The sequence below is a fragment of the Sinohyriopsis cumingii genome, chromosome 6 (assembly GCF_028554795.1).
Source record: "Sinohyriopsis cumingii isolate HCF-2022 chromosome 6, ASM2855479v2, whole genome shotgun sequence".
Lineage (NCBI taxonomy): Eukaryota > Metazoa > Mollusca > Bivalvia > Unionida > Unionidae > Sinohyriopsis > Sinohyriopsis cumingii.
The window spans coordinates 155,188,766-155,199,579 of record NC_142966.1 but is presented as its reverse complement, the minus strand read 5'-3'; the positions used below and the strand labels follow the sequence as shown (position 1 = coordinate 155,199,579).

At 34.7% G+C, this 10,814-nt stretch overlaps 1 protein-coding gene across 1 annotated transcript in view; it reads left to right on the top strand.

Annotated features, from left to right (window-relative positions):
* The first annotated feature begins 710 nt into the window (after positions 1-710).
* The window catches only part of LOC149798318 (uncharacterized), a 173,305-nt gene continuing 163,201 nt past the window's right edge, over positions 711-10,814 (top strand). Inside the window, exon 1 of the mRNA XM_089960862.1 lies at positions 711-1,845. Coding sequence (XP_089816988.1) covers positions 870-1,845 — 976 coding nt within the window. The 5' untranslated portion in view covers positions 711-869. The remainder of the gene's footprint in view (positions 1,846-10,814) is intronic.

The window sequence follows — 10,814 nt, the reverse complement described above, 5'->3', positions numbered from 1 at the left end:
CAACATGGGGTGGCAAGGGTCAAAGGAAACTCGGAATATGTACTCCCAAGGTCGTGCAGTATTCCATCCGAAAAAAATATTTTCCCGTACAAATGCAGTAACCTATAATTAGTGGACAGGCTTGATACTGATCGACTCACTGAGAAAGACGGAAAACGAGAGGAAAGGAGGAAGCTGGTTGTTAGGTCTTGTGCGGTGCCCTAACGGTCTTCCAGACTACGGGACTGATGATGATGATGATGATGATAATTACATATTTTTTTGCCGATCGCCAACTTTAAGACCATCGCAAAAATGAACATATTGTTACGTTTTCATGGACTATTTGCATCCAGAAATGCATTATGGTATGCAATGTATTGATCTCATGCATTACGATATTCATTACGCAATACTTTTATCTTCATTTATTTGGATTGTAATAATTGAACATATTACATTAAATATTCCTCATCGCAAAGTGAAATGTCAATCAATGTTGTTTATCCTTGAGTGTTTAATTGTAAATAAAATTAATTTTTTTAAAGAGGTCTCAATATTGAGGGAAGCTTTTACATTATTCAATGTATCGTTTCACAATAATCAAACAAAAGCTAAACGAGTTCGGACTTTCTTGAGGGCTAATTTTAGGACGTTTCAACGTGGGTCCGTTTTGGCTTGGCTACATTTTGACTCGAGTACGTTTTAAGTAGGGTACATTTCGGCTTCGGTACGTTTTGACCTGCTTCCATATTATCCAGCCATGTTAACTTGTCATATTTTCGCCTCCTTCTGCCGAAGAACAACATGAGAAATATTATTGGAGAAAAACCATATAAATGTGGAATATATGAATAAGATATACCCAGACAGGGTCTCTGGATATACTTATGTGGATACTTATTTGGGAAATGCCATTTCAGTGTGAATTTTGTTATAAAATATTTAGTAGCAGTGATCATCTGAAGGTTCACATGTGGATGCATACTGCAGAAAAGTCATTTAAATGTGAATTTTGTGATAAAAAGTATAGAAAGAGTGCTAGCTTGAAGATGCATATGACAATACATACTGGAGATAAACCATTTAAATGCGGAGTTTGTGATAAGAGGTTTAGACGGAGTGATAGTTTGAAGGTGCACACGAGGATACATACTGGAGAAAGCCCATATAAATGTGAAGTATGCGATAAAAGGTTTAGTCTGAATGGAAATCTGAAGAAGCACATGAGGATACATACTGGAGAGAAACCATTTAAATGTGAAGTTTGTTATCGGGGCTTTACAGAGCTAAAATCTTTGAAAATGCACACGAGGGTACATACCGGAGAAAAACCATTTAAATGTGAAGTATGTGATAGAAGGTTTAGTCAGAATGGACATTTGACGACTCACATGATGATTCATACTGGAGACATGCCATTTAAATGTGAAGTTTGTTGTCAAAGATTTAATCAGAGGACGTCTTTGAAGATACACTTAAAAATACATACTGGAGAAAAACCAATGAAATGTGGAATATGTGATAAGATGTTTAGGCAGAGTGATAATTTGATAGTACACATGAGAACACATACTGGAGAAAGCCCATTTAAATGTGAAGTATGTGATAAAAGGTTTAGTCTGAATGGAAATCTGAGGAAGCACATGATAATACATACTGGAGAAAAACCATTCAAGTGTGAAGTATGTGATCAATGCTTTACACAGAGGACGTCATTGAAGATACACATGAGGATACATGCTGGAGAAAAACCATATAAATGTGAAGTATGTGATAAAAGGTTTAGTCAGAAAGGAAACCTGAAGAATCACATGATGATACATACTGGAGAAAAACCATTTAAGTGTGAAGTTTTAATGAAATGTTTCTAATGAGTGAAGGTTTTAAGAATTACGAGAGGATACACACTGGGGACAAACCATTGAAAGGTGACATTTGAGATTGAAAGTGCACAGGATGATACCCACTAGATTAAAAAAAGCCACGAAAATGTGAAGTTTGTGATTAAATATATAGTAGGAGTGGACCTCGTATGCATGATATGATTATACATACAACAGCAAAAAAACACATTATTGAGTATAGCATGGGATAAAATATTTTGATGATACACACTGGAGAAGATCCATTGAAATGTAAAGATTTTAATTAGTTAATTAGTGACGTAGCATTTAATTTTTAGGGTGGGACTATTTTTGTCCAGATTTATAGAAAGCAAAATATATTATATCAATGATTTTAATTGTTTTTTTTACAAATTAATTGACATAAAAGAGAACATATCTAAGTTTAAAATACACCCCATACCACCTCAACCCAATGTGAAATGTTTTGTAATTTTATGACTAGGAAGCTCATGAGGGAGACAACCCAGGCTGACAACAAATCAAGGTCGGTCAAGACACATGGTCTTTCATGACAGGTCACAACAGTACTTGTATATATGAAGCAATAAATCTGTGCATTGAAAATCAGAACTCTGTTTCACTTAAGTGTGAGGATTACCTAACCATCGGGTCTGTAAGTGTTTCCACAGCTCTGATGTATTTCATGTGCTGTTTCACTCAGTCGTCAGATAAATACTTGATCATCCTAAGGTTGATAAAATCTACATTTTGATGATTGTGTGATTTTATCCTGCCAGTTGATGAAACCTACATTTTGATGATTGTGTGATTTTATCCTGCCAGTTGATGAAACCTACATTTTGATGATTGTGTGATTTTATCCTGCCAGTTGATGAAACCTACAGTTTGATGATTGTGTGATTTTATCCTACATTTTGATGATTGCATGATTTTATCCTGCCAGTTGATGAACCTACATTTTGATGATTGTATAATTTTATCCTGCCAAATGATAAAACCCACATTATGATGACTGCATGATTTTATCCTGCCAGTGTTTTAACTAGTGCAATAAAATATTGTTACAAATACATTAACATTTCCAACATCTTGCAACATCAATACAAAACCAAAAGATAACTAAATAATAAATGTCTCACATGTGATGCCCATGTAAGACATCCATTATCAAAGAATGATTTAAGTAGTTTCTATTATTCTGCTGCATATCTGCTCCTATCCACACGTAACAATTTACGCCAAATTTAGCACACATAGAGCAATCATTAATTTACAATGTTAGTCTGCCACATTCTTCAAGGGAAATATAATTATTCACATTATTTGAGATACAAGATATTGTTTCAAGAAATAACTGAAGACTTTCAATACCTTCTGAATACATAATGATAACAGTAACGATAATAATAAAGTGGACTTATTCTTTAGAAGCTGTACGTGCTTTGCAATATTAGATAACATATAAAAACATATGACTAGATTACAAAAACAAAAACACCATGAAATTATAAAACAAATCATCCAGACAATTATTGCAGTAAATATTAAGTCTTTAAGCCTGTTCTTGTAGTCCAAATAGGTGTGTTTTAAGAGCACTGTTGAATGAGATCACAGAGTCCTTTTGTCTAAGATCAATGGTCAATTTGTTCTACATAACTGGGTCCGTGCTTGGAAAAGAACGTCATATATCTTTGTTTAACATTAGGAACAATGAGATGTCAGAAGAGGAGTGTAAGTTTCTGGATTTGGTGTACACATTGGTGAGGTCAGGCACGCGTATTGGATTGGATCCAGTCAATGAAATGTCGCATTGTGAACAGATTTTGTGTGTGATTCTGGATCGAGCATGTAGCCAGTGAAGGTTACAGAGTTGGGGATGTGTGCTCAGTTTTTCTACGAATGATCAGAGCAGTCATATTTTTGAAATTTTTTACATTTCTGTAGTAGATATTGAGACATACCAGATAAAAATAAATTACAATAGTTCAGTCTTGAAAGTACAAAGAGGCACACAACAGTGCTCAAAGAATTTCTTTTAGGCATGTCCTGGGCTGGTGTCATAAATAAACTCACAAGCCCTGACTGAAACTCCACAAGCCCAGACAACTCATATCTGTCAGTTCTCAAGGGAGGAGAAAAACCTCCCGATTTTGGGGTATTTCCACACCTACCTCCCTATATATATCCCGATTTTTCACTGAGAACTCTCAATTATTACATTATGTCTGTCAAGTTTCATTTCTCAGAAAGAAAAAAACACAAACATGCATAAATAGATATATCATGTGTAATCCACAGACGCCATATTCTATTTTATCACTTGTGAATACCTTTGTAAGGAAATAATTATTATCACACTACAAAATTTTTTCCTTCAATAAACAGAATGTTAAAATTAAACATTATTCACGTAAATTAAAGATTTTTTACAAAAAAACTACAACAGTACTCAAGTTTAAAAAAAATTAAAAATTAAATTAAATTGACACTGATCAGTATCAATCCCATGAGTAATTACTGTGAATACAGTGTAATTTTCTTTATAAACAAAATTGCATATCCATTTCCGCCAAAGAAACACTTTAATGACCATGATTACATTAAAGAAGAAATTTTAAAAAAAATTAACCACGCAGTATATGTGCCTCCCAAAGAACAAATTCAGAGTAAATATTTTATTTAGTTAACAGTGTTATATACCTTGAGAGTTAAACCTAAGGAAATAAGGTGGGATATGAAACGTAGGAAAAACAGTTGCCACATGTACGGTAACTTGTGACCGTAGATTAGAAGTGTTAAAATTAAGTCCAAGGCATCGTAAGTTACAACGAAATAGGGCATCATTTATTTACCAATCAATTGCTGGTGCTTACACACACACACACTGTAGAACATGGTTTCTTTGAAATTTGTCAGAAGGGCAGCCCTTTCCACAAGATAAATGTAATGATAAGGATTAATTGTTAATTAGTCACACTGACCTTATGCTTGTGTACATAAGTCTTAACCTTTAGCTAGTATGCAGTTTAGCCACAGATGACCAGAATATAATAAGAGGGGCTTGTTCTGGGTGAAAATAAGGCGTGTCACATGAAGAAATGGAGAGCCCCATGGGTGCTCGCACATTGAGGCAAAGGGTTGGGGGCAATAGTCGCCTCCCCAATTTCACCTTTAAGCATGTTTTGGCCTACAGCCATAAAATTTCATGGCTGACCACTACATGTCACACCCCCACCCCCCAGTTTATGTTGGCACCTCTAGCGTGTCTTTTGAGAATTTCATCCTTATTGAACCTGGAAAATCTGTCAATATTTATTGAAATCAGCACTTAAAAAAATGCTGCATAAAACCCAACCTATTTTATGTCCAAATCTTGCTATTTTATTTGTTATTTTTGGTACTTGGCTTTTGAAAAGTTGACAGGTATGCTGGACTCCAATTTCCACATGACCAAAATTTATCTTTTTTTAATATTGTCAGACAATATTGCAATAGCTACAATTGACATATAAATTTAATACAAATGAAACACACTTGAAAACTATTCTGATAACTGAAATGATCATGCTTTGCATTCTATATATGCAGTAAAATCTGACTTCAAAGAAATGTTGCCGCTGTTCACAGACTTGCCAAAAATATAATACATAGCGGTTTAAACATTCTCATTCAAGGCAATAATATGTAATAACCTTTGTTCCTGTACATGCATCTCTCATCTGTTTGATTTACCTATAATGGGTTCTTTCACTTCCTGATTCTACCAATGCAAATTAGCACAATGGGTTCACCCACAGCAACCTTCAAAACTTCTCACTATCTATTGTCAGCCAGTTAATGTGAAACTTTGATTTTAGACATGACCTCTTTTCCTTTAATTGCCGCTATTTAAACTGCCCAATGGATAGTTCTATATAGGTTCCAATTATTACAGATTACCGTTATATATATATATATATATATATATATATATATATATATATATATATATATATATATATATATATATATATTACATATAATGGGCATAGACTGCAAGTTTTGTTGTTGTTTTTTTTTTATTTTTTAAGATTACTGAAAATTGTGGTTTCTCAAAACAAGACCATGGCAGAGGGTTTGGGAGTAGAAAATCATATTTTTAGCAAAGCTTCCATTTGATTAGAATCAGATCTCTTTTTCATGTAGGACAGTGGTAATCTGATTTAGATTGCACTGTGTTCTTCATGGATGTCAACATCTTGAAATTACATTTACTTGTTTCATTAGTGTAATCTAAGTCTCCTCAGGCAAATATTATTTTTTTGAGAAGCCTGACAGGCACCTTACTTTGAATACAGGTCTCGCCCGAACTAAAATTAAAGGGGCCCCGGGCATTGGGCTATCAGATTTTTTTAGCACTGCTTGTGACAGGTGTTTTAGTGGTATGAACCAGTGTTAGTGGTATCAACCGAAAGAGACTTGTGAATGAAGTTGATGCATCACAGCTCCAGATATGCAGTCTTGCATAGTTTCATTGTTTGTTAGTGTAATGAGAGAGTACTGTTGAAAGTAACATGATGGTTTTGTATTGACTTTGAGTTTAAAGTTGGTGTTGCTGATACACTGTACTTATTGTTTGAGGTAAAGGAAGAGAATGAGAATGTCTTGGTGTGGTGATCAGGAATGTTTGAGTTTTATCATCATTCATCTGCAACTTGTTACATGCCATCTATGACTTCACATCAGAAATGCCCCTCTCTGTGCCTTGTGTATTTGAGTGTCATAAATATAAAATTGGTGAGACATAGGACACTTAAGAGCATCTAAGAGAATGGAATAAAGAGAATAGGGCAGGGAACAGAGCCTTGTGGAACACCAAAACAGATCAACTGGGCTGGATTGTTTTCCATTTACTGACACAGTTCGTGTCCTATGGACTGAGTAGTACTTGAATCATTGTAAGGCTGTATCATGAATACCAAATACATACTGGAGATAGTGAGGTAATATAGCATGGTCTTTTTTATGACAAATGCTGCAGACAAGTCAAAGACTGTAATCTTTCCACCATCCAAAGCAGAGAGAAGGTTGTTAACTACTCCCAGAAGGGCAATTTCTATACTGTGGCAAGGGCGATATGAAGACTCCACATTACAAAAAAAACCCAATCTATTTGAATTCAGATCAGATGAAAATTGGGATGGAACAAAAAGATTTGTTACATGATTGAGAGGTTAAATGTTGGTTTCTTTAACAGAAGCTTTACAATTGCAGTTTTGAAAAATGATGGGAATTCCTTAATGTGAGAGATGTATTGATAACATCAGCTAATGAAGGCAATTTTAAATCTAAGCACTCAGGCAGCAAAGATATCAGAATCTGATCGAGTTCACATGAATTTGGGGTGCTCGTTATTATAGTTGTATGTATCAGTTCCATAAAGAGAGGTTCAAATGCTGTTAAAGTTTGCCATATATTCTCTTTATCACAATTGCATGGTGATGATGAGTCAATTGAAATTGTGTTGTCAAGCATATCTCAAATGGATTGAACTCTGTCACGAAAGAAACTTGCAAACAGGTCTAGAAAGGTAGACTGGAGAGGATGTTGTCGCAAGTGGTGTAAGTTCTTTCATTGGCATTAAGTTGATTATAAGTTCATAGAGCTCTTTTCAGGTGGAACTTTCAGTGATCTTACTATTGTAGTAGGCTGATTTTGCAGCAAGAACCATGTTTGGGAGATTCTTCTTAGCAGCTTCATAGATCTGGTTATGAATAGTGAGGCTGGTGGTAAGCAAATCCTCACAGCCTTGCAGTGTTCTCTTTTTGCAGTGTGTAGCAATCCTCACAGCCTTGCAGTGTTCTCTTTTTGCAGTGTGTAGCAATCCTCACAGCCTTGCAGTGTTCTCTTTTAGCAGTGTGAAGCTGGTCCCTAATCCTACCATACCATGGAGAACACTTTTGAATTGATACTCCATACTTAGTTGCTGGGGCATGTTTGAAAAGCAATAGACACAAGCTTTTGTCTAGTTGTACTGCTGTAGGAGGTACTGAATTTGTTTGATTTGCTTTGATGTCTTGCATTAGTTAGGTTTTATTTGTATTACTGAGATATCTCATAGTAGCAAACAGAAGGCAGCTTAGAGAATGATATGTTGAGATGGCAAACGGTGCAGAGGTGATCTGATGCAAGTTCCCAGATTTTAGAACCATTACATAATATAAGTTTTAGCATAGTATCAAATATTTTAAAGGCATTTACACAACTTAAGTACCCAAATTTCCTTTTTTAGTGAAAGATGCGCAAGTCAGATTTGATACTCTGAGCTACTTATATTTCTTTAGCCTTCGTCCAGTATAATTGATTGTGAATACAAGACCCATAATAGAGATTTACTAATCCACTTGCCTGACTCCTGGGACAAGGTCAAATTCATTTCCAGCAAGTTCATATTTGCAAGGCACTTGCCCATGGGCAAGTCTCAGAATTTGAGAGAGGGATGCAAGATACAATAAATTGTTTTTGACGTCAGCCTGAGTAACATACAGTAACTTTGTTTGAATTATTCTACTGTCAAGGGCCCATGGTCAGTTGCTAATGCTTTATGTTCTGCAAATTTTATACCCTGCAATATTGCCACAAGATATATATCAGTACCTTTGTTTAGTGTTTATATGTAATACATTTATCTTTTGCATACCTGGCTACAGTTTCTTTCATCTATTGTATATGTCCATTTTATAATGTAGTTAATTTCATGGCCTGTCTCATATTTTCTCATGCAGACATGAAAATATGCATTTTACTATTTAAAGCAAGTTTTGACAAATAAGGAATTAATATTTATATTTTAACTTAAGGTTGCATTGTAATCATAATATATGTATGTACCTTGGATTTGTTGACTTTCTGGTCCTAAGTTAGTCTTAGGCACTTTGTCAGATTACTGTCTCTAAACAATGGCATTGCAAAGTTGTTTTGATGCAAGCTGCTAATTTTATGGCAATTAGGTGTTAATTGCTAATACTACAACTTGTAGGATTTCTTTGACAGCTGTGTCTGAGTAAATATAAGGCACTCATATATATTTAATTCTTATTTCCATGATTATATGTTATGTATATCTATATTGTGTGATGGACCTTGGTCAGTAATTGAGTTTAGGGTCTACCTGACACAACTACCAGATATTGTTATTTTGTAAATACATGTTGCATAGCTTATTATTATATTTCTCTATGATTATAGATTAAATATTCAGATCATTGATAATGGAGGTTAATATTTGTACTTGTACATGTATCTGAATTTAGGACATTATTTTTTCATTTGGAAACTCTTGATCATGTTCACAACTTAGAATGTTCTAGAAAGGAAGTTGACCTTCATTCTGGTTCTGTTATTTTGTCATAGTTTTTGTATTAATATAGTTTACTTCAGAATTACTCATTCCATATCTTAACATCAATCTTTGAGGAATCATTTTAAGCTGTGTTTAAGCTTTAGATGATCATTTTATTTAAATTATTTACTGGAATTACAAATTACATCAAGACTGTTAAGACATCACCACATTACAGGCTATTGGCACATCAGCACATTCAAAATTGGAATTCATTTGGATCAACAGTGGAATTCATTTGGAACTCTATACTTTTGGACTTGTGATAGAAGTTTTTGACAATTACAGATTGTAAGTTATTTTTAAATTTCACTTTGCATTTTAGGGAAATACCTTATTTGTTGAATTTTACAAAATTTGTTGGGTTTTGCTCTTTTCTGTTATTGAGTTTCAGACCAATGAGTTGTAACACATGTCTCTAATGTTACCTACCAGGAGGATTTCATTCAAAGTATGCTTAATAGGAAACTGTAGCATCAACAAGCAATGTTTATGATAATAACAAGAGATTTGATACAAGGTTGTTGTTGTTGATGTATGGTTTAAAGCCATTTTTCAGCACATGATAGGCTATACATGGCAGCCAGTATTAATGGTGGAGGAAGAACCCAGAAAACCCAGGAAAGAACCACCAACCCATGAGAAGCTACTGGCAAGCTTTCTCACATACCCACATTGGCCGAATTCGAGAATTGAATGCACGCAGACAGAGGTGATATGGCAGTGATCAGTAATGGTGAGTGCTTTAGACCACTCGTCCTCTCGGGGCCCCTTTGATACAAGGTAATTGACAAAGAATCAAAATGGACAAATTTAAGTCTTCTTAAATCATTCTCGAAAGTCAGATTCTCAAATATTTCAATACATGTTACCGATTTAAAGGTGGCTACATGTACATGATAATTGTTCAGTAAATGGATAAAATAAGTTTTCATAAATCCCTGAGTTGCTTTAATTTTCTCTTTCTGTCTTAGTCTTTATATATGTACATGTCTGCTTTTCTCTTCTAACTGTAACTGAATTATAACTCTTTCTACTTGACATATCTGTCTACATATATATTTACGTTGATATTTTTTGATAACTTTAATTATCGGTGTATAGTTTTGAGGTGCCTACAGAGATACAACAGAGGCAAATGTTTCAGTCAATATAACGCAATCTCCTTAACATATACTGTACTTTTTTTTATTGTTTTACTGATGTTGGGGACCGCTTCGGTGGCCTAGTGGTTAGAGTGTCTGCCTCAGGTATGGGAGGTAGTGGGTTTGAACCCTAGATGAGTCATACCAAAGACTTATAAAAACGGTAGTAACAGGTGCCTCACTAGGTACTCAGTATTAAGAGGTTAGTTTTAGGACTATTCAGCCTGATGTCAGGATAATGTGACTGGATGGGACAGAATGCTACATGTGTACGGCATGATGCCCCAGTGCTAAACATCACTATAAACTGTCACACTGCAGACATCATAGTGATATGACTGAAAAATTGTTAAAGCAATGTTAACAGTCCAAATCACAGACACACACACACACTGATGTTTGGATATTATAATTGTGGCAAGCTCAGATTTTCCAAGG